The 24,989-nt window shown below is 45.3% G+C and overlaps 1 protein-coding gene across 1 annotated transcript in view; it reads left to right on the forward strand.

The window, feature by feature from the left end:
• Positions 1-24,989, forward strand: part of dysf (dysferlin, limb girdle muscular dystrophy 2B (autosomal recessive)) — a 272,132-nt gene that overhangs the window by 46,208 nt on the left and 200,935 nt on the right. The window contains 12 exon segments of the mRNA XM_064931015.1: positions 4,980-5,094; positions 5,403-5,534; positions 5,687-5,793; positions 8,446-8,574; positions 8,716-8,778; positions 8,890-8,940; positions 9,068-9,098; positions 17,973-18,088; positions 20,120-20,246; positions 20,332-20,435; positions 22,083-22,151; positions 23,423-23,549. Coding sequence (XP_064787087.1) covers positions 4,980-5,094; positions 5,403-5,534; positions 5,687-5,793; positions 8,446-8,574; positions 8,716-8,778; positions 8,890-8,940; positions 9,068-9,098; positions 17,973-18,088; positions 20,120-20,246; positions 20,332-20,435; positions 22,083-22,151; positions 23,423-23,549 — 1,171 coding nt within the window.

Consider the following 24,989-nt stretch of genomic DNA (forward strand, 5'->3'; position numbering starts at 1 on the left):
ATGATGGCCAGTTTCTCACACGACTGGTCTATCTGGGTGAACATTTTTCTCTCTCTTGAATGATCTGAATCTAAGTATACAGGGATTCTCCGCAACTATATTTAATGTGCGGGACAAAATTGAGGCTGTGATTAAGAAGTTGGAGCTCTTCTAGTCTGTCTGCATTAACAAGGACACACACAGGTCTTTCCATCATTGTATGATTTTTTGTGTGCAAATGAACTCGAGCTGAAGGACAATGTTAATTGTGACGTTGGGTGAGCAATTACGCAGGTACTTTCTTCTAGCAAACGGACGACACAAACAACTGGATTCGTCATCCCTTTCATTCCCTGCCTCCAGTCCACTTACCAATATCTGAACAAGAGAGCCTCATAGTATTCGCAACAAGCAGGAGGTTGAATGTTTGAAGGGATATGGGACTATAATAAGTGTGGCAACCACTGCCCAAAATCATTCGCACAGAATTAATTCAACCAACATTACCGATATTTAGTGACATATTTTATCAGTAAATCAGAATAATTTTTATTTTTCAGTGTCCTTCTCAAGAAAACAATGGCAAACTATTTTCTGCTGGTGTGTGTATGTGTGTGTGTACGGGTGTGTGTGTGTACGGGTGTGTGTGTGTACGGGTGTGTGTGTGTACGGGTGTGTGTGTGTGTCCTCAGGTGTGTGTGTGTGTGTACGGGTGTGTGTGTGTGTGTGTGTGTGTGTGTGTACGGGTGTGTGTGTGAACGGGTGTGTGTGTGTACGGGTGTGTGTGTGTACGGGTGTGTGTGTGTACGGGTGTGTGTGTGTACGGGTGTGTGTGTGTGTGTACGGGTGTGTGTGTGTGTGTGTGCGTGTGTGTGTGTGTACGTGTGTGTGTGTGTACGTGTGTGTGTGTGTACGTGTGTGTGTGTAGTGTGTTGTGTGTGTGTGTGTGTAGTGTGTGTGTATGGGTGTGTGTGTGTGTGTGTACGGGTGTGTATGTGTGTATCAGCCAAAAAGGTGTTTTTCTTCCTTCTCTGTATCACCGCTCTCAGAATAGCACACATCCTCAGGAAAACCTGTCTCTGCCTGTCTGCCTGTCTGTCTGTCTGCCTGCCTGTCTGTCTGTCTGTACACTACACTACACTGGTCAACAGTATTCTGTCTGTCTGTCTGGTCTGGTCCGGTTTACAGTAGTCCACTACCCTGGTCAACAGTAGTCCACTACCCTGGTCTACGGTAGTCCACTACCCTGGTCTACAGTAGTCCACTACCCTGGTCTACAGTAGTCCACTACCCTGGTCTACGGTAGTCTGCTACCCTGGTCAACAGTAGTCCACTACCCTGGTCTACAGTAGTCCACTACCCTGGTCTACAGTAGTCCACTACCCTGGTCAACAGCAGTCCACTACCCTGGTCTACAGTAGTCCACTACCCTGGTCAACAGCAGTCCACTACCCTGGTCTACGGTAGTCCACTACCCTGGTCTACGGTAGTCTGCTACCCTGGTCAACAGTAGTCCACTACCCTGGTCTACGGTAGTCCACTACCCTGGTCTACAGTAGTCTGCTACCCTGGTCAACAGTAGTCCACTACCCTGGTCTACGGTAGTCCACTACCCTGGTCTACAGTAGTCCACTACCCTGGACAACAGCAGTCCACTACCCTGGTCAACAGTAGTCCACTACCCTGGTCTACAGTAGTCCACTACCCTGGTCAACAGTAGTCCACTACCCTGGTCTACAGTAGTCCACTACCCTGGACAACAGCAGTCCACTACCCTGGTCAACAGTAGTCCACTACCCTGGTCTACAGTAGTCCACTACCCTGGTCAACAGTAGTCCACTACCCTGGTCTACAGTAGTCCACTACCCTGGTCAACAGCAGTCCACTACCCTGGTCTACAGTAGTCCACTACCCTGGTCTACGGTAGTCTGCTACCCTGGTCAACAGCAGTCCACTACCCTGGTCAACAGTAGTCCACTACCCTGGTCTACAGTAGTCCGCTACCCTGGTCAACAGCAGTCCACTACCCTGGTCTAAGGTAGTCCACTACCCTGGTCTACGGTAGTCCACTACCCTGGTCAACAGTAGTCCACTACCCTGGTCTACAGTAGTCCACTACCCTGGTCAACAGTAGTCCACTACCCTGGTCTACAGTAGTCCACTACCCTGGTCAACAGTAGTCCACTACCCTGGTCAACAGCAGTCCACTACCCTGGTCTACAGTAGTCCACTACCCTGGTCAACAGCAGTCCACTACCCTGGTCTACGGTAGTCCACTACCCTGGTCTACGGTAGTCTGCTACCCTGGTCAACAGTAGTCCACACCCTGGTCTACGGTAGTCCACTACCCTGGTCAACAGTAGTCCACTACCCTGGTCTACAGTAGTCCACTACCCTGGTCAACAGTAGTCCACTACCCTGGTCAACAGTAGTCCACTGCCCTGGTCAACAGTAGTCCACTACCCTGGTCAACAGTAGTCCACTACCCTGGTCTACAGTAGTCCACTACCCTGGTCTACAGTAGTCCACTACCCTGGTCAACAGTAGTCCACTACCCTGGTCAACAGTAGTCCACTACCCTGGTCAACAGTAGTCCACTAGCCTGGTCAACAGTAGTCCACTACCCTATAGACCCTGGTCTACAGTAGTCCACTACCCTGGTCTACAGTAGTCCGCTACCCTGGTCAACAGTAGTCCACTACCCTGGTCAACAGTAGTCCACTACCCTGGTCTACGGTAGTCTGCTACCCTGGTCAACAGTAGTCCACTACCCTGGTCTACCTTAGTCCGCTACCCTGGTCAACAGTAGTCCACTACCCTGGTCTACGGTAGTCCACTACCCTGGTCAACGGTAGTCCACTACCCTGGTCTACGGTAGTCCACTACCCTGGTCAACGGTAGTCCACTACCCTGGTCAACAGTAGTCCACTACCCTGGTCAACAGTAGTCCACTACCCTGGTCTACGGTAGTTACCCTGGTCAACGGTAGTCCACTACCCTGGTCAACGGTAGTCCACTACCCTGGTCAACAGTAGTCCACTACCCTGGTCAACAGTAGTCCACTACCCTGGTCAACAGTAGTCCACTACCCTGGTCTAAAGTAGTCCACTGCCCTATAGACCCTGGTCTACAGTAGTCCACTACCCTGGTCAACAGTAGTCCACTACCCTGGTCAACAGTAGTCCTCTACCCTGGTCTAAAGTAGTCCACTACCCTGGTCTACAGTAGTCCACTACCCTGGTCAACAGTAGTCCACTACCCTGGTCTACAGTAGTCCACTACCCTGGTCAACAGTAGTCTGCTACCCTGGTCAACAGTAGTCCACTACCCTGGTCTACAGTAGTCCACTACCCTGGTCTAAAGTAGTCCACTACCCTGGTCAACAGTAGTCCACTACCCTGGTCAACAGTAGTCCACTGCCCTATAGACCCTGGTCAACAGTAGTCCACTACCCTGGTCAACGGTAGTCCACTACCCTGGTCTACGGTAGTCCACTACCCTGGTCTACAGTAGTCCACTACCCTGGTCAACAGTAGTCCACTACCCTGGTCTACAGTAGTCCACTACCCTGGTCAACAGTAGTCCACTACCCTGGTCTAAAGTAGTCCACTGCCCTATAGACCCTGGTCTACAGTAGTCCACTACCCTGGTCAACAGTAATCCACTACCCTGGTCTACAGTAGTCCACAACCCTGGTCAACAGTAATCCACTACCCTGGTCTACAGTAATCCACTACCCTGGTCTACAGTAGTCCACTACCCTGGTCTACAGTAGTCCACTACCCTGGTCTACAGTAGTCCACTACCCTGGTCCACTACCCTGGTCTACAGTAGTCCACTACCCTGGTCAACGGTAGTCCACTACCCTGGTCTACGGTAGTCCACTACCCTGGTCTACGGTAGTCCACTACCCTGGTCAACGGTAGTCCACTACCCTGGTCTACGGTAGTCCACTACCCTGGTCAACGGTAGTCCACTACCCTGGTCTACAGTAGTCCACTACCCTGGTCAACAGTAGTCCACTACCCTGGTCTACGGTAGTCCACTACCCTGGTCTACAGTAGTCCACTACCCTGGTCAACAGTAGTCCACTACCCTGGTCTACAGTAGTCCACTACCCTGGTCAACAGTAGTCCACTACCCTGGTCTACGGTAGTCCACTACCCTGGTCTACGGTAGTCCACTACCCTGGTCAACAGTAGTCCACTACCCTGGTCAACGGTAGTCCACTACCCTGGTCAGCAGTAGTCCACTACCCTGGTCAACAGTAGTCCACTACCCTGGTCAACAGTTGTCCACTACCCTGGTCAACGGTAGTCCACTACCCTGGTCAACGGTAGTCCACTACCCTGGTCAACAGTTGTCCACTACCCTGGTCAACAGTAGTCCACTACCCTGGTCTAAAGTAGTCCACTACCCTGGTCTACAGTAGTCCACTACCCTGGTCAACAGTAGTCCACTACCCTGGTCAACAGTAGTCCACTACCCTGGTCTACAGTAGTCCACTACCCTGGTCAACAGTAGTCCACTACCCTGGTTAACAGTAGTCCACTACCCTGGTCTACAGTAGTCCACTACCCTGGTCTACAGTAGTCCACTACCCTGGTCAACAGTAGTCTGCTACCCTGGTATACAGTAGTCCACTACTCTGGTCAACAGTAGTGCCCTAAACAGTGTGTCATTTAGGACACAGCAAGAGGGCCCTGCCCCGAACATCGCCCCCTGAAAATCAACCCATTCATATGATCCATATCACTCACTGACCAAATCAAGATGTTTGGTGGAGATCATTCACAAAAAGATTCCCGCTAAAATATTATTTGAAGATGAACTAACTATTAGGATATATCCTGAATATAATACTGGTAATATCAGAAATATTTTCTACCTGGAAGTTATTTTTTTCAGATATGAACCTCCAACAAAGCAAGATAATTATTTTGTTGTGTACATGTCTGTCTCTGTTCAGTAAACCATCTTTGACCTGTTTCCTCCACTAGGCCACACTGAGCCTGCAGGTTTCCTACATCCCTCCCCCAGGAATGACTCCTTTCTTCCAGCCTCCTCCTCAGCCAGAGGCCCGGGAGAAACCTGTGGAGCTGGACACTGTCACAGGTACAAGACGTCTCCAGATGTCAGTCCAGCTCTCATATCAAACCCAAAACAGTCCTGGTCTCTATGTTGTTGTCATAGGTCTCTCTTTATGTAGTGTTGTCTCACTTGTTATGATGTGTGTTTTGCCTACTGGTAGGTTGTCATTGTAAATAACAATTTATTCTTAACTGACTTGTTAAATAAAACAACTTAAAAAAAAAAATATCTCGCCGTCTCTGTCTCTCTCTTGCTCTCTCTCTCTCTCTCTCTCTCTCTCTCTCACTCTCTGTAATGACGAGGGTTGTACGGTATGTGTGTGTCTATTCCAGTCTTCTCATTGGACACCATGGGTGAGGAGGACACAGAGAGCATGTTGATGATGGAGCAGACAGATGACCCAGACACCGGGAGTCACCAGGGACCCCATCAGGGGGGCCAGGGCGGCCAAGAGACCCCCACAGGTAACCACTCCTGACCCCTTTCTCCGGAGTCCTGACCCCTAGAAAGCCAGACAGCTCCTGAAATTGCAGTATGAAGTTTTTTTTAACATAGTCTGTCTTTTGTGTGATTTGTTTTCAACTCTGTGTATGTGTCATCATGTTCCCCCTGCCAGCCCAGACCCCTAAACGGGCCCCCCCTAACTACACCCCTGGAGTGAAGAGAAAGAAGAGGCAGCAGGGTAACAAGGCACCGCTCCCAAACAAACCACAGGACCTGCAGGTGTGTGTGCATTCCTCTCTCTCTCTCTCTCTCTCTCTCTCTCTCTCTCTCTCTCTCTCCACATCTGTTATGGTCCTTAGAACATCTGCTATGGTCCTAAGAACATCTGTTATGGTCCTAAGAACATCTGCTATGGTTCTAAGAACATCTGCTATGGTCCTAAGAACATCTGCTATGGTCCTAAGAACATCTGCTATGGTCCTAAGAACATCTGTTATTGTCCTAAGAACATCTGCTATGGTTCTAAGAACATCTGCTATGGTTCTAAGAACATCTGCTATGGTTCTAAGAACAACTATTATGGTCTGAAAACTGCTCATCTGTTGTGAGAAGCTGGTGCCTTCATCATCTAATTTAGACCATGTAGCAGAGAAAGCTGTGAAACCCGACAGTGACGGGCCTTAGAAAGAGCGCCACTACGTGGTCGTGGAGTGACATCTTGTCATTTACACAAATAAGTATGATTTGTTTCTCCTAAATCTGCATCAATAAACTCTAAAGGATATATATATATATATTGATATAAATGCTGATTTGCCATTGTTTTGAGCCATCAAACATCAATCAAGACACAAGTAAAGGGACAAAGTGGAGGAGCAATTAACCGGGTCGGATATGAGATGTATGTGGTAGGGGCTTCTTACGATCATAGATGACCAAAAAAGACACGGACACCAACATCGCCCTACCGGACGAGCTAAACACCTTTTTCCTCAGGATTTGAGAGAAACGACTCCGAGGGGAGCCCCCTGTGGACAGGTCGACATAGTCACGGTCTCCACGTAGAAGAAGTCATTTAAACTTGTTCACCTTCGCGTGGCTGCTGGCACAGATGGCAGATCCCTCGTCGCGCCCTCAGAGAATGTGGAGACCAGCGAACTGTTGTGTTTTCTGACTTTTTTTCTCTAGCTCAGTCCGTTATCCCCACCTTTTTTTATTTTGTATTTTTCCTTTATTTAACCAGGCAAGTCAGTTAAGAACAAATTCTTATTTTCAATGACGGCCGAGGAACAGTGGGTTAACTGCCTGTTCAGGGGCAGAACGACAGATTTGTACCTTGTCAGCTCGGGGGTTTGAACTTGCAACCTTCCGGTTACTAGTCCAACACTCTTACCACTAGTCCACCCTGCCGCACCTGTTCCAAGATGTCCACTATCATCCCTCTGCCCAAGATGTCCACTATCACCCCCCTGCCCAAGATGTCCACTATCACCCCCCTGCCCAAGATGTCCACTATCATCCCCCTGCCCAAGATGTCCACTATCACCCCCCTGCCCAAGATGTCCACTATCATCCCCCTGCCCAAGATGTCCACTATCATCCCCCTGCCCAAGATGTCCACTATCACCCCCTGCCCAAGATGTCCACTATCACCCCCTGCCCAAGATGTCCACTATCACCCCCCTGCCCAAGATGAACTGAATGACTACCGGCCTGTGGAGCTCATTTCTGACATCATGAAGTGCTTGGAGAAGCTCGTCAAAGATGACATCACCTCGCATCTGACAGATCCTCGGCATTGCACTGCCCACCTGGACAAGAGGAATACATATGTGAGGATGCTGTTCATCGACTACAGCTTCGTCTTCGATACCATAGTGCCCTCTAAGCTCACCACAAAGCTCATTGCCCTGGGACTGGGTTTCTCCCTATACAACTGGGTCCTGGACTACCTGAAGGGCCGTCCCCCAGGTGGTGAACGTAGGCAACATTACCTCCTCCACGCTGATCCTCAACACGGGTGCCCCACAAGGGTGTATCCTCTGTCCCCTCCTGTATTCCCTGTATGCCTGAGACTGTGCGGCCTCACATAGTTCCATCTCCATCATCAAGTTCGCTGACAACACGACAATAGTAGGCCTGATTACCATCAACGACGTGACAGCCTACAGGGAGGAGGTGGGCACTCTTGATGGCGCGGTGCCAGGTAAACAACCTCTCCCTCAACGTCAGTCAGAACAAAGGAGTTGATTGTGGACTTCAGAAGGAAGCAGGCTGGGCACACACCCCCCATCCTCATCAACGGGGCTTTCTGTCTAAAACGTCAAGTTCCTCGGCATACACATATCCGAGGAGCTGAAATGGTCAAACATGGACACAGTGGGGAAGAAGCAGCAGCTCTTTAACCTCAGAAATGTCCCCGAGGTCCCTCACAGTGTTCTACAGCAGCACCGTCGAGAGCATACTGTCGAGCTTCATCACGGCCTGGTGCGGCAACTCCACCGCCACGCCTCTACCATCGGTACCTCCAGTACGTTTAGAACACCAGGTGTCGCAGGAAGTCCAACGAAAATCCTCAGCCACCCGAACCACGGCCTGTTCTCCCCGCTTCAATCACTCCGATGCGGGCAGTACAGGAACATCATGGCTGAAACTGTCAGACTGGCCAATAGCTTCTACCCACAGACCATCAGACTGCTGAATAGCCACCACTAACTATTCAGATACCTGCTCCCCCTGCTGCTCCCCCCAGTGGACATTTATATTTAGCATTGTTTATATTTATTTAATTCGCTCCTGCACTGTTGGCGCTCGGAGCTGAAGTATATCACCGTATACGGAAACTACCGGTGCATTTGACTAAATAAAACTCTAGAAATCTAAATCTAATCACTATATGATTCACACGTGTTTCTGTTGGAAAATGTGCAGGTGCGCGTTCGAGTCATCGAAGGCCGACAGTTGCCGGGCATCAACATCAAACCGGTCGTCAAGGTTACTGTTGGTGGGCAGTCCAAGAGGACTCGCATCAGGAAAGGAAACAACCCAGTGTTTGATGAGGTGAAAAAACAACAACATGATATAACATTGTCACAACTAGTTAAAAGCTGTTATAGCTAGTTAATAAACATACTACAGGTACAGCTAGGTGATATTTGTGTTGTTAAATGAAAACCTATTTCATTTATTTATTTCTATCAGACTTTCTTTCTGAACTTCTTTGAGAGTCCGTCAGACCTCTTCGATGAGCCCATCTTCATTACTGTAAGTCTATGTAATTCACTACTACATTCAACATATACGTACATCAATGTAGTAATGAGTATAGTAGTAATGTATAGTATCGCTCTGTCCCTCTCTCTCTCGCTCTGTCAGGTTTTTAACTCCATGTCGCTGCGAACTGACTCAGTGATAGGAGAATTCAAGGTAAAACATGTTCCTCTCTGCTCGTCCTCTGTAAACTCGCCATATCTCTCTCTGTGTTGTTTATGTGCCATGGAAGACAGAGTGTTTCTGTTTGGGTATTACGTTTCTCTCTGGATTTCTTTTACAGCTTGATGTTGGCACGGTCTACAACGAGAGCAGTGAGTAAAGACATATCTATAACTAGGTTTCTATCCAATTGGGGAAAGATATTTAACGTGAATATTCTAGAATCCGCATGAAGGAAATCTGGGCATTTCTTCACCAGTGGTGTGTTTCCTGCAGTTTAGTGTCTGTGTAGTTAATGTCTGTGTAGTGGGTGTCTGTGTAGTTAGTGTCGATGTAGTTAATATATGTGTAGTTAGTGTCGATGTAGTTAATATATGTGTAGTTAGTGTTGGTGTAGTTAATATATGTGTCGTTAGTGTCGGTGTACTGTACAGTACTTATTGCAGATACAAATCTGTTTGTGATGACGTAACACAACACACAAAATGAACGGCAGCCAAGCATCGATCATGTCACCAGAATAAGACCCTGAATATTTATCAGTCTGATACCCCCCCCCCCCGCTTTGGGCTGAAACAGAAATAACCGTGAAGCGCCAAAGCCCCTCGGAACTCCCCAGCCGCATCAAGCTCTTCCCCCTTGCACGTTCACCCCCCTGTGAAGTTCTTCATAGCTTATTTAGTCTTTAGCCTAATAAACTGCATTGTTTTTTTCCCCCTCATTGTAATGGGTGGACCAACACACCATAACATCACGTGACTCCCAAGTTAACTTCGATGTGATTTGGTTATTTAATCAAATATTTGCGCATAAAAGCGTTTCCACACACCCGTTTCATTCATAATTCATCAAAAAGATCCCACCATGTCAAACAAAACAAACGATCTGTCAGCATTTATTAAATTCAACCGAATCATCCTCTTTCCATCACAGCTGTTGTGCTTTAAAAAATAAATACAATATGATTTATTAACTAAAATTCCATCCACAGTTTTCAAAGTAAAGTCATAATGTAAAGTCAAAGTAAAGTCATACTGTATTAAAAAAAGTCACGACAGCTGTGATGGAAACCGAACAGTATTTGGTTAACTAAATACACACAGTACCAGTCATAAGTTTGGACACACCTACTCATTCAAGGGTTTGTCCTTAATTTTTTAACCATTTTCTACATTGTTGAATAATCATGAAGACATCAAAACTATGAAATAAGACATATGGAATCATGTAGTAACCAAAAAAAAAAAAATGTTACACAACTAAAATATATTTTAGATTCTCCACCCTTTTCCTTGATGACAGCTTTGACTATTTAATCTCATGTTATTATCATGTATGTTGTCTTTGTCTGTTGTCTGTTGTCATCACAGTTTTACAAGCAAACCATCTAGCTGTAATTTGATGTTGGTTATTATTCTAATCTCATGTTATCATGTTGGTTGTTACTCTAATCTCATGTTATCATGTTGGTTGTTACTCTAATCTCATGTTGTTGTGACTCTAATCTCATGTTATCATGTTGGTTGTTACTCTAATCTCATGTTATCATGTTGGTTGTTACTCTAATCTCAAGTTATCATGTTGGTTGTTACTCTAATCTCATGTTATCATGTTGGTTGTTACTCTAATCTCATGTTATCATGTTGGTTGTTACTCTAATCTCATGTTATCATGTTGGTTGTTACTCTAATCTCATGTTATCATGTTGGTTGTTACTCTAATCTCATGTTATCAAATTGGTTATTACTCTAATCTCATGTTATCATGTTGGTTGTTACTCTAATCTCAGTTATCAAATTGGTTATTACTCTAATCTCATGTTATCATGTTGGTTGTTACTCTAATCTCATGTTATCATGTTGGATATTACTCTAATCTCATGTTATCATGTTGGATATTACTCTAATCCATGTTATCATGTTGGTTATTACTCTAATCTCATGTTATCATGTTGGTTATTACTCTAATCTCATGTTATCATGTTGGATATTACTCTAATCTCATGTTATCATGTTGGTTATTACTCTAATCTCATGTTATCATGTTGGTTATTACTCTAATATCATGTTGTTGTGACTCTAATCTCATGTTATCATGTTAGTTATTACTCTAATTTCATGTTATCATGTTGGTTGTTACTCTAATCTCATGTTATCATGTTGGTTATTACTCTTCACCAATACATGAATGAGCTACAGAGATAATAGGCTGGTTCATATTGCGAACAATTTATGATGCTTTTATTAGCCAGAATCACCTACAAAAAGAACGATGCGACTGGCCTTCAATTGAACGTTTTAACTCGTTATAGCCTATATAGTTCACAATAACAGGAAACAATGACGTGTCATCACTGAAATTAAAATGAAGATGTTGGTGGAAACGCTTTTATGCACAAATACTGATATGGTAACCATCATGTCAACGTCTACATGGAATTCCCCAGCGACATGCTGTGCGGTCTGGAAATCACGCGGTTTATTAGGCTACTGATGAAATGGTGATGATGGTGAATGATGGTGATTATGGTGAATGATGGTGATGGTGATGATGGTGTATGATGGTGGATGATGGTGATGATGGTGATGATGGTGATGATGGTGATGATGATGATGATGGATGATGGTGATGATGGTGGATGATGGTGATGATGGTGGATGATGGTGATGATGGTGGATGATGGTGATGATGGTGATGGTGAATGATGATGATGATGGTGGATGATGGTGATGATGGTGATGATGATGATGATGGTGATGATGATGATGGTGGATGATGGTGAATGATGGTGATGATGGTGGATGATGGTGATGATGGTGATGATGATGATGATGGTGATGATGATGATGGTGGATGATGGTGATGATGGTGGATGATGGTGAATGATGGTGAATGATGGTGATGATGATGATGGTGTATGATGGTGGATGATGGTGGATGATGGTGATGATGGTGATGATGATGATGATGGTGATGATGATGATGGTGGATGATGGTGGATGATGGTGAATGATGGTGAATGATGGTGAATGATGGTGATGATGATGATGATGATGATGGTGAATGATGGTGATGATGGTGATGATGGTGATGATGATGATGATGATGGTGAATGATGATGATGATGATGATGATGGTGAATGATGGTGATGATGATGATGATGGTGGATGATGGTGATGATGGTGAATGATGGTGGTGATGGTGAATGATGGTGATGGTGATGATGATGATGGTGAATGATGGTGAATGATGGTGATGATGGTGAATGATGGTGAATGATGATGGCGAATGAAGGTGATGGTGATGATGGTGAATGATGGTGATGATGGTGAATGATGGTGATGATGGTGAATGATGGTGAATGATGGTGATGATGGTGAATGATGGTGAATGATGGCGAATGAAGGTGATGGTGATGATGGTGAATGATGGTGATGATGGTGAATGATGGTGATGATGGTGATGATGATGGTGAATGATGGTGAATGATGTTGATGATGGTGAATGATGGTGAATGATGGCGAATGAAGGTGATGGTGATGATGGTGAATGATGGTGATGTTGGTGAATGATGGTGATGATGGTGATGTTGGTGAATGATGGTGATGATGGTGATGATGGTGGATGATGGTGATGTTGGTGATGATGGTGATGATGGTGGATGATGGTGGATGATGGTGATGATGGTGATGATGGTGATGGTGATGATGGTGAATGATGGTGATGATGGTGATGATGGTGATGATGGTGATGATGGTGATAATGGTGAATGATGGTGGTGATGGTGAATGATGGTGGATGATGGTGATGATGGTGATGATGGTGATGATGGTGATAATGGTGAATGATGGTGGTGATGGTGAATGATGGTGAATGGTGGCGGTCGCATCTACACTTCGGTCCGCAGGTAGTATAACTTTTCATTACATTTCGTTATAGTACAACGGTTTGATTTGTCTAATCTTAGCAATTTCTTCTTAGCTAGCTACATAGCCGTCTTTGTATCAACGACAATTGCATAATTATCGTATTTCGTCGTCCTAACGTATCTGCCCAGCAGCTAGCTAAGCAGCTAGCTAACATCCACTGTCCACTAGCACTGTAGAAACTATTACACTCAACTGAACGACTCGATTAGCGTAGTGTCAGCTAGCTACATAGTTGTCTTCGCTGTCTTCGTATCCAAGATAATTGTGCAGTTTAGAGTGTGTAGACTTAGAGTGATTATCTTAATTTACCGAGGTTAGCTAGCCAGCTATTTGTCGTCCTTAACGTAGGAAATGCTGCTAGCTAGCTAGCCAACAGCTAGCCAACCTCTACCGAATTGAACTCCAACTACCCGGTCAACATTCCGCGTCGCTCCACAGGTAGTATCACATTCTCATTTCACTTCATTACAGTACAACGGTTTGATTTGTTTGATCGTAGCTAGCCAGCTACATAGCCGTCTTTGTATCTAAGACAATTGTGTAGTCTAGAGCGATTTTCTAGGTTAGCTGGCCAGCTATTGTCGTTCTTTTAACGTAGCTAGCCAGCTAGCCCCGAATAGCAGCACTGTAGTAACTATTACAGTACAACGGTTTGTTTTGTTTGATCGTAGCTAGCTAGCTACATAGCCGTCTTTGTATCTAAGACAATTGTGTAGCCTAGAGCGATTTTCTAGGTTAGCTGGCCAGCTATTGTCGTTCTTTTAATGTAGCTAGCCAGCTAGCCCCCGAATAGCAGCACTGTAGTAACTATTACAGTACAACGGTTTGTTTTGTTTGATCGTAGCTAGCTAGCTACATAGCCGTCTTTGTATCTAAGACAATTGTGTAGCCTAGAGCGATTTTCTAGGTTAGCTAGCCAGCTATTGTCGTTCTTTTAAGGTAACGTAACGCAATCAACCTGCTAGCTAGCCAGCTAGCCCCCGAATAGCAGCACTGTAGAAACTATTACACTCGACGGAACGACTTGATTAGTGTAGTGTCAACATCGCAGCCACTACCAGCTAGCCTACTCCAGCAGTACTGTATCATTTCAATCATTTTAGTCAATAAGATTCTTGCTACGTAAGCTTAACTTTCTGAACATTCGAGACGTGTAGTCCACTTGTCATTCCAATCTCCTTTGCATTAGCGTAGCCTCTTCTGTACCCTGTCAACTATGTGTCTATCTATCCCTGTTCTCTCCTCTCTGCACAGACCATACAAACGCTCCACACCGCGTGGCCGCGGCCACCCTAATCTGGTGGTCCCAGCGCGCACGACCCACGTGGAGTTCCTGGTCTCCGGTAGCCTCTGGAACTGCCGATCTGCGGCCAACAAGGCAGAGTTCATCTCAGCCTATGCCTCCCTCCAGTCCCTCGACTTCCTGGCACTGACGGAAACATGGATCACCACAGATAACACTGCTACTCCTACTGCTCTCTCTTCGTCCGCCCACGTGTTCTCGCACACCCCGAGAGCTTCTGGTCAGCGGGGTGGTGGCACCGGGATCCTCATCTCTCCCAAGTGGTCATTCTCTCTCTCTCCCCTCACCCACCTATCTATCGCCTCCTTTGAATTCCATGCTGTCACAGTTACCAGCCCTTTCAAGCTTAACATCCTTATCATTTATCGCCCTCCAGGTTCCTCGGAGAGTTCATCAATGAGCTTGATGCCTTGATAAGCTCCTTTCCTGAGGACGGCTCACCTCTCACAGTCCTGGGCGACTTTAACCTCCCCACGTCTACCTTTGACTCATTCCTCTCTGCCTCCTTCTTTCCACTCCTCTCCTCTTTTGACCTCACCCTCTCACCTTCCCCCCCTACTCACAAGGCAGGCAATACGCTCGACCTCATCTTTACTAGATGCTGTTCTTCCACTAACCTCATTGCAACTCCCCTCCAAGTCTCCGACCACTATCTTGTATCCTTTTCCCTCTCGCTCTCATCCAACACTTCCCACACTGCCCCTACTCGGATGGTATCACGCCGTCCCAACCTTCGCTCTCTCTCCCCGCTACTCTCTCCTCTTCCATCCTATCATCTCTTCCCTCTGCTCATACCTTCTCCAACCTTTCTCCTGATTCTGCCTCCTCAACCCTCCTCTCTTCCCTTTCTGCATCCTTTGACTCTCTATGTCCCCTATCCTCCAGGCCGGCTCGGTCCTCCCCTCCCGCTCCGTGGCTCGATGACTCATTGCGAGCTCACAGAACAGAGCTCCGGGCAGCCGAGCGGAAATGGAGGAAAACTCGCCTCCCTGCGGACCTGGCATCCTTTCACTCCCTCCTCTCTACATTTTCCTCCTCTGTCTCTGCTGCTAAAGCCACTTTCTACCACTCTAAATTCCAAGCATCTGCCTCTAACCCTAGGAAGCTCTTTGCCACCTTCTCCTCCCTCCTGAATCCTCCCCCCCCCCTCCTCCCTCTCTGCAGATGACTTCGTCAACCATTTTGAAAAGAAGGTCGACGACATCCGATCCTCGTTTGCTAAGTCAAACGACACCGCTGGTTCTGCTCACACTGCCCTACCCTGTGCTCTGACCTCTTTCTCCCCTCTCTCTCCAGATGAAATCTCGCTTCTTGTGACGGCCGGCCGCCCAACAACCTGCCCGCTTGACCCTATCCCCTCCTCTCTTCTCCAGACCATTTCCGGGGACCTTCTCCCTTACCTCACCTCGCTCATCAACTCATCCCTGACCGCTGGCTACGTCCCTTCCGTCTTCAAGAGAGCGAGAGTTGCACCCCTTCTGAAAAAACCTACACTCGATCCCTCCGATGTCAACAACTACAGACCAGTATCCCTTCTTTCTTTTCTCTCCAAAACTCTTGAACGTGCCGTCCTTGGCACAGAATGACCTTCTTGATCCAAATCAGTCAGGTTTCAAGACTAGTCATTCAACTGAGACTGCTCTTCTCTGTATCACGGAGGCGCTCCGCACTGCTAAAGCTAACTCTCTCTCCTCTGCTCTCATCCTTCTAGACCTATCGGCTGCCTTTGATACTGTGAACCATCAGATCCTCCTCTCCACCCTCTCCGAGTTGGGCATCTCCGGCGCGGCCCACGCTTGGATTGCGTCCTACCTGACAGGTCGCTCCTACCAGGTGGCGTGGCGAGAATCTGTCTCCTCGCCACGCGCTCTCACCACTGGTGTCCCCCAGGGCTCTGTTCTAGGCCCTCTCCTATTCTCGCTATACACCAAGTCACTTGGCTCTGTCATAACCTCACATGGTCTCTCCTATCATTGCTATGCAGACGACACACAATTAATCTTCTCCTTTCCCCCTTCTGATGACCAGGTGGCGAATCGCATCTCTGCATGTCTGGCAGACATATCAGTGTGGATGACGGATCACCACCTCAAGCTGAACCTCGGCAAGACGGAGCTGCTCTTCCTCCCGGGAAGGACTGCCCGTTCCATGATCTCGCCATCACGGTTGACAACTCCATTGTGTCCTCCTCCCAGAGCGCTAAGAACCTTGGCGTGATCCTGGACAACACCCTGTCGTTCTCAACCAACATCATGGCGGTGGCCCGTTCCTGTAGGTTCATGCTCTACAACATCCGCAGAGTACGACCCTGCCTCACACAGGAAGCGGCGCAGGTCCTAATCCAGGCACTTGTCATCTCCCGTCTGGATTACTGCAACTCGCTGTTGGCTGGGCTCCCTGCCTGTGCCATTAAACCCCTACAACTCATCCAGAACGCCGCAGCCCGTCTGGTGTTCAACCTTCCCAAGTTCTCTCACGTCACCCCGCTCCTCCGCTCTCTCCACTGGCTTCCAGTTGAAGCTCGCATCCGCTACAAGACCATGGTGCTTGCCTACGGAGCTGTGAGGGGAACGGCACCGCAGTACCTCCAGGCTCTGATCAGGCCCTACACCCAAGCAAGGGCACTGCGTTCATCCACCTCTGGCCTGCTCGCCTCCCTACCATTGAGGAAGTACAGTTCCCGCTCAGCCCAGTCAAAACTGTTCGCTGCTCTGGCCCCCCAATGGTGGAACAAACTCCCTCACGACGCCAGGACAGCGGAGTCAATCACCACCTTCCGGAGACACCTGAAACCCCACCTCTTCAAGGAATACCTAGGATAGGATAAGTAATCCTTCTCACCACCCCCTTAATGATTTAGATGCACTATTGTAAAGTGGCTGTTCCACTGGATGTCAGAAGGTGAATTCACCAATTTGTAAGTCGCTCTGGATAAGAGCGTCTGCTAAATGACTTAAATGTTAAATGTAAATGTAATGGTGGTGATGATGCTGGTGATGATGGTGATGATGGTGAATGATGGTGGTGATGGTGAATGATGGTGATGGTGATGATGATGATGATGGTGAATGATGGTGATGATGGTGATGATGGTGCATGATGGTGGTAATGGTGAATGATGGTGGTGATGGTGATGATGGTGATGGTGATGATGATGGTGAATGATGGTGATGATGGTGATGATGGTGCATGATGATGGTGATGATGGTGATGATGGTGATGATGGCGGATGATGGTGATGATGATGATGGTGGATGATGGTGATGACGGTGATGATGGTGATGATGGTGGTGATGGTGATGATGATGATGATGGTGATGATGGTGATGATGATGGTGATGATGATGATGGTGATGATGATGATGGTGAACTTCACACAGTGGTGAAAGTGTGCACGGTGATGAGCTTGCTGCTCTTTTCCAATAAATATTGCGGGTTTGATTTGGGTGGCATGATAATCGATGCTGATGTTTGACAAATAAAAATAATCTCGCTCTTTTATCTCGATTATAATATCATCATGTAGGCTCTAGACAACAGCGCACGTGCCAATACCATTTATTTTGGGTGAGAAAATCCTCAGTAAAGTTGAAAATGAGATGGAAACCCATTTATCTTGTATTTTCTTAGTTGGTACATGTGTATTTAACCTCAAAATGTATTTTGATGGAACAAATTGCAATCATATCAAATCATTCATTATCAATGTCCTAATAATTTCAAGGTAATTCAGCTGTACTATCAGCCATAAGTAGGAAGTACTCATTCTCCCACAATTCTCTTTTTCCTTTAGGACACGCCTTCTTGAGGAAGTGGCTCCTCCTCTCTGACCCTGACGACCTCTCGGCCGGGGCCAAAGGTTATCTGAAGGTTAGCCTCTTCGTATTGGCTGCAGGCGACGAAGCTCCAGTGAGTCATGATTCAATTGCCAATATTGTTGAGTTGATCTCGGTATCTGTTGGATTATTAATGATCTCTGATCTCGTTTGGATTATTAATGATCTCTAATCTCTTTTGGATTATTAATGATCTCTAATCTCTTTTGGATTATTAATGATCTCTAATCTCTTCTGGATTATTAATGATCTCTAATCTGTTTTGGATTATTAATGATCTCTAATCTGTTTAGGATTATTATATACAATGCTATCTGTCTCATATCTGTCCACTTGGTTCTCTCTGTGTCTCGCCATCTATTTTTTTCTAGTATATATTAATATAATATATATTAAGTGTTTGTGCATCTGTTCCGATATACAGTACCATTCAAAAGTTTGGACACACCTACTCATTCTCGGGTTTTTCTTTATTTCATGTTAGAATAGTAGTGAAGCCATTGAAACTATGAAATAACACATATGGAATCATGTAGTAACCAAAAAAAGTGTTAAACACATCAAAATATATTTTAGACTTGAGATTCTTCAAAGTAGCCACCGTTTGCCTTGATGACAGCTTTGCACACTCTTGGTATTCTCTCAACCAGCTACACCTGGAATGCTTTTACAACCGTCTTGAAGCAGTTCCCACATATGCTGAGCACTGCTGCTTTTCCTTCACTGCACGGTCCAAACCATCTCAATAGTGTGATTGTGGAGGCCAGGTCATCTGATGCAGCACTCCGTCACTGTCCTTCTTGGTCAAATAGCCCTTACTCAGCCTGGAGGTGTGTTTTGGGTCATTGTCCTGTTGAAAAATAAATGATAGTCCCACTAAGTGCAAACCAGATGGGATGGCGTATCGCTGCAGAATGCTGTGGTAGCCATGCTGGTTAAATGTGCCTTGAATTCTAAATAAATCACAGACAATGTCACCAGCAAAGCACCATCACACCTCCTCCTCCATGCTTCACGGTGGGAACCACACATGCGGAGATCATCCGTTCACCTACTCTGCGTCTCACAAAGACACGGCGGTTGGCACCAAAAATCTCAAATTTGGACTCACCAGACCAAAGGACAGATTTCCACTGGTCTAATGCCCATTGCTCGTGTTTCGTGGTCCAAGCAAGTCTCTTCTTCTTATTGGTGTCCTTTAGAAGTGGTTTCTTTGCAGCAATTCGACCATGAAGGCCTGATTCACACAGTCTCCTCTGAACAGTTGATGTTGAGATGTGTCTGTTACTTAAACTCTGTGAAGCATTTATTTGGCCTGCAATTTCTGGTTGGTAAGGCTGGTAACTCTAAAGAACTCATACTCTGCAGCAGAGGTAACTCTGCATTTTCCTTTCCTGTGGCGGTCCTCGTGAGAGCCAGTTTCATCATAGCGCTTGATGGTTTTTGTGACTGCACTTGAAGAAACTTTCAAAGTCTTTGACATTTTCCGGATTGACTGACCTTCATGTCTTAATAATGTAATGATGGACTGTCATTTCTCTTTGCTTATCTGAGCTGTTCCTGCGATAATATGGACTTGATCTTTTACCAAATAGGGCTTTTCTGTATACCACTCCTACCTTGTCACAGTTCCGTCTGTAATAAAGCTCTTAGAGGGGAACAACTAATTATAACTCTTTCTCTCTCTCTCTGTCTCTCTTTCTCTGTTTCTCTGTCTCTCTCTGTCTATCTCTGACTCTTTCTCTGTCCCTCTCTCTCTCTGTCTCTGTCTCTGTCTCTGTCCCCCCTCTCTCTCTCTCTCTCTCTCTGTCTCTGTCTCTGTCCCCCTCTCTCTTTCTCTGTCTCTGTCTCTCTCTTTCTCTCTGTCTATGTCTCTCTGTCCCTCTCTCTCTCTCTCTCTCTCTCTCTCTCTGTCTCTCTCTCCTCTGACCCTCTCTCTCTTTCTGTCCCTCACTCTGTCCCCTCTCTCTCTCTCTCTGTCCCCCCTCTCTCTCTGTCCCCCTCTCTCTCTCTGTCCCTCTCTCTCTCTCTGTCTCTCTATCTCTCTCTCTCTCTCTGTCCCCCTCTCTCTCTCTCTGTCCCTCTCTCTCTCTCTCTCTCCCAGGTGGATAGGAAGGAGGGAGTGGTGGATAAGGAGGATATAGAGGGGAACCTGTTGCGTCCTGCTGGACTCACACTCAGAGGAGCCATCTTCACACTCAAAGTATTCAGAGCTGAGGACCTGCCTCAAAGTGAGTGTGTATGTTTGTTCCTCTCATAATGTAGGAAATATGTGTTTGCGTGATATTGTTAACAATAAAATAATTTTCTTCACAGTGGACGATGCCTTTATGGATGGGATGAGACAGGTCCTGGGATTCGACAGCAACAGGAAGAACCTGGTTGACCCCTTAGTTGAAGTCAACTTCGCTGGAAAAACGGTAAACACACACATGCTGGCAAACCTGTGTGACACACAGACTTAAATTAAACATACTAAACTACACAGACACTAACTACACAGACACTAACTACACAGGCACTAAATACACAGACACCCACTAACTACAGACACTAACTACACAGGCACTCACGACAGAGAAACAATACAGACACTAACTACATAGACACTACACTTCACAGACACTAAACTACCCAGACACTAAACTACACAGACACTACACTTAAACTAAACTACACAGACACTAAACTACCCAGACACTAAACTACCCAGACACTAACCTACACAGACACTAGACTTAAACTAAACTACCCAGACACTAAACTACACAGGCACTAAACTACACAGACACTACACTTAAACTAAACTACCCAGACACTAAACTACCCAGGCACTAAACTACACAGACACTAAACTACACAGGCACTAAACCACACAGACTCTAAACTACCCAGACACTAAACTACCCAGACACTAAACTACCCAGACACTAAACTACACAGGCACTAAACTACACAGACACTAAACTACACAGACACTACACTTAAACTAAACTACCCAGACACTAAACTACCCAGACACTAAACTACCCAGGCACTAAACTACCCAGGCACTAAACTACCCCGGCACTAAACTACCCAGACACTAAACTACCCAGACACTAAACTACACAGGCACTAAACTACACAGACACTAGACTTAAACTAAACTACCCAGACACTAAACAGGCACTAAACTACACAGACACTACACTTAAACTAAACTACCCAGACACTAAACTACCAAGACACTAAACTACCCAGACACTAAACTACACAGGCACTAAACTACACAGACACTACACTTAAACTAAACTACCCAGACACTAAACTACCCAGACACTAAACTACCCAGGCACTAAACTACCCAGACACTAAACTACACAGACAGTAGACTTAAACTAAACTACCCAGACACTACACTTAAACTAAACTACCCAGACACTAAACTACACAGGCACTAAACTACACAGACACTACACTTAAACTAAACTACCCAGACACTAAACTACCCAGACACTAAACTACCCAGGCACTAAACTACCCAGGCACTAAACTACCCAGGCACTAAATTACCCAGACACTAAATTACCCAGACACTAAACTACACAGGCACTAAACTACACAGACACTAGACTTAATCTAAACTACCCAGACACTAAACAGGCACTAAACTACACAGACACTACACTTAAACTAAACTACCCAGACACTAAACTACCCAGACACTAAACTACCCAGACACTAAACTACACAGGCACTAAACTACCCAGACACTAAACTACCCAGACACTAAACTACACAGGCACTAAACTACACAGACACTACACTTAAACTAAACTACCCAGACACTAAACTACACAGACACTAAACTACCCAGACACTAAACTACCCAGACACTAAACTACACAGACACTAAACTACACAGGCACTAAACTACACAGACACTACACTTAAACTAAACCACACAGGCACTAAACCACACAGGCACTAAACCACACAGACACTAAACTACCCAGACACTAAACTACACAGACAATAAACTACACCCATTTTCACATTTCCATGTTTTCATTCCATCCTTCCAGATGTGCAGTAAGATCATGGAGAAGAATGCCAACCCTCAGTGGAATCAAAGCCTGGCCATGCCCATACGGGTATATATGATATACATCTAGCAATTAATACTACTATTATATAATATACAGTGGGGAGTACAAGTATTTGATACACTGCCGATTTTGCAGGTTTTCCTACTTACAAAGCATGTAGAGGTCTGTAAATTATTTTATCATTGGTACACTTCAACTGTGAGAGACGGAATCTAAAACAAAAATCCAGAAAATCACTTTGCATGATTTTTATGTAAATAATTAGCATTTTATTGCATGACATAAGTATTTGATACATCAGAAAAGCAGAACTTAATATTTGGTACAGAAACCTGTGTTTGCAATTACAGAGATCATACGTTTCCTGTAGTTCTTGACCAGGTTTGCACACACTGCAGCAGGGATTTTGGCCCACTCCTCCATACAGACCTTCTCCAGATCCTTCAGGTTTCGGGGCTGTCGCTGGGCAATACGGACATTCAGCTCCAAAGATATTCTATTGGGTTCAGGTCTGGAGACTGGCTTGGCCACTCCAGGACCTTGAGATGCTTCTTACGGAGCCACTCCTTAGTTGCCCTGGCTGTGTGTTTCGGGTCGTTGTCATGCTGGAAGACCCAGCCACGACCCATCTTCAATGCTCTTACTGAGGGAAGGAGGTTGTTGGCCAAGATCTCGCGATACATGGCCCCATCCATCCTCCCCTCAATACGGTGCAGTCGTCCTGTCCCCTTTGCAGAAAAGCATCCCCAAAGAATGATGTTTGATTGACCGTCATCTTGGACTTCTTCCGTTTTCTAATAATTGAGCCAACAGTCATTGCCTTCTCAACAAGCTGCTTGCCTATTGTCCTGTAGCCCATCCCAGCCTTGTGCAGGTCCACAATTGTATCCCTGATGTCCTTACACAGCTCTCTGGTCTTGGCCATCATGGAGAGGTTGGAGTCTGTTTGATTGAGTGTGTGTACAGGTGTCTTTTATACAGGTAACGAGTTCAAACAGGTGCAGTTAATACAGGTAATGAGTGGAGGACAGGAGGGCTTCTTAAAGGAAAACTAACAGGTCTGTGAGAGCCGGAGTTCTTACTGGTTGGTAGGTGATCAAATACTTATGTCATGCAATAAAATGCTAATTAATTACTTAAAAATCATACAATGTGATTTTCTGCATTTTTGTTTTAGATTCCGTCTCGCACAGTTGAGGTGAACCTATGATAACAATGACATGCTTTGTAAAGTAGGAAAAGCTGCAAAAATCGGCAGTGTATCAAATACTTGTTCTCCCAGTCCTCCTACGAACCCTTTACTCTTCTTCTCCCAGTTTCCCTCCATGTGTGAAAAGATGAGGGTTCGTGTCCTGGACTGGGACCGAGCCAGCCACAATGATGTCATCGGGACCGCCCATCTCTCCATGTCTAAGATCTCTGCCCCGGGAGGAGCGATAGAGGGTGAGCCACTGATCTCGACTGGTTTGGACTGGTTTGGACTGGTTTGGACTGGTATGGACTGGTATGGACTGGTCTGGACTGGTTTGGACTGGTTTGAGTGGTTTGTGACACTGGTTTGGACTGGTCTGGACTGGTCTGGACTGGTTTGGACTGGTTTGGACTGGTCTGGACTGGTTTGGACTGGTTTGAGTGGTTTGTGACACTTGTTTGGACTGGTTTGGACTGGTTTGGACTGGTTTGGACTGGTTTGAACTGGTTTGAGTGGTTTGTGACACTGGTCTGCACTAGTCTTAACTGACTGGTTTTGACAATTGGTGTTTGCTGGTTTGGACTGGTTTTTCCACTTGAGCACTGGTCTGGACTGGTTTTGGTCGTGGCTGTTATAGCAAAGTACTGCAGTAGCATGGAAGGGCAATGAACTAACATCGTTCCATTTGTTGTTTCATACTGGCACTTACGATGATTCACCTCAGCTATTGATACCCATAGTATTGATCAATATTGATATCAGCTATTGATACCCATAGTATTGATCAATATTGATATCAGCTATTAATACCCATAGTATTGATCAATATTGATATCAGCTATTAATACCCATAGTATTGATCAATATTGATATCAGCTATTAATACCCATAGTATTGATCAATATTGATATCAGCTATTAATACCCATAGTATTGATCAATATTGATATCAGCTATTAATACCCATAGTATTGATCAATATTGATATCAGCTATTAATACCCATAGTATTGATCAATATAATATTGATATCAGCTATTAACACCCATAGTATTGATCAATATTGATATCAGCTATTAATACCCATAGTATTGATTAATATAATATTGATATCAGCTATTGATACCCATAGTATTGATTCATATTGATATCAGCTATTAATACCCATAGTATTGATCAATATAATATTGATATCAGCTATTAATACCCATAGTATTGATTAATATAATATTGATATCAGCTATTAATACCCATAGTATTGATTAATATAATATTGATATCAGCTATTTATACCCATAGTATTGATTAATATAATACTGATATCAGCTATTAATACCCATAGTATTGATCAATATTGATATCAGCTATTAATACCCATAGTAATGATTATCATAATATTAATATCAGCTATTCATACCAATAGTTGATCAATACTGATATCAGCTATCAATTCCCATAGTTGATCAACACTGATATCAGCTATCAATTCCCATAGTTGATCAACACTGATATCAGCTATCAATTCCCATAGTCGATTAACACTGATATCAGCTATCAATTCCCATAGTTGATCAACACTGATATCAGCTATCAATTCCCATAGTCGATTAACACTGATATCAGCTATCATACCCATAGTTGATGAATATAATATTGATCTCAGCTACCAATTCCCATAGTTGATCAACACTGA

Source organism: Oncorhynchus masou, chromosome 23 (genome assembly GCF_036934945.1).
Source record: "Oncorhynchus masou masou isolate Uvic2021 chromosome 23, UVic_Omas_1.1, whole genome shotgun sequence".
Classification (NCBI taxonomy): Eukaryota; Metazoa; Chordata; class Actinopteri; order Salmoniformes; family Salmonidae; genus Oncorhynchus; species Oncorhynchus masou.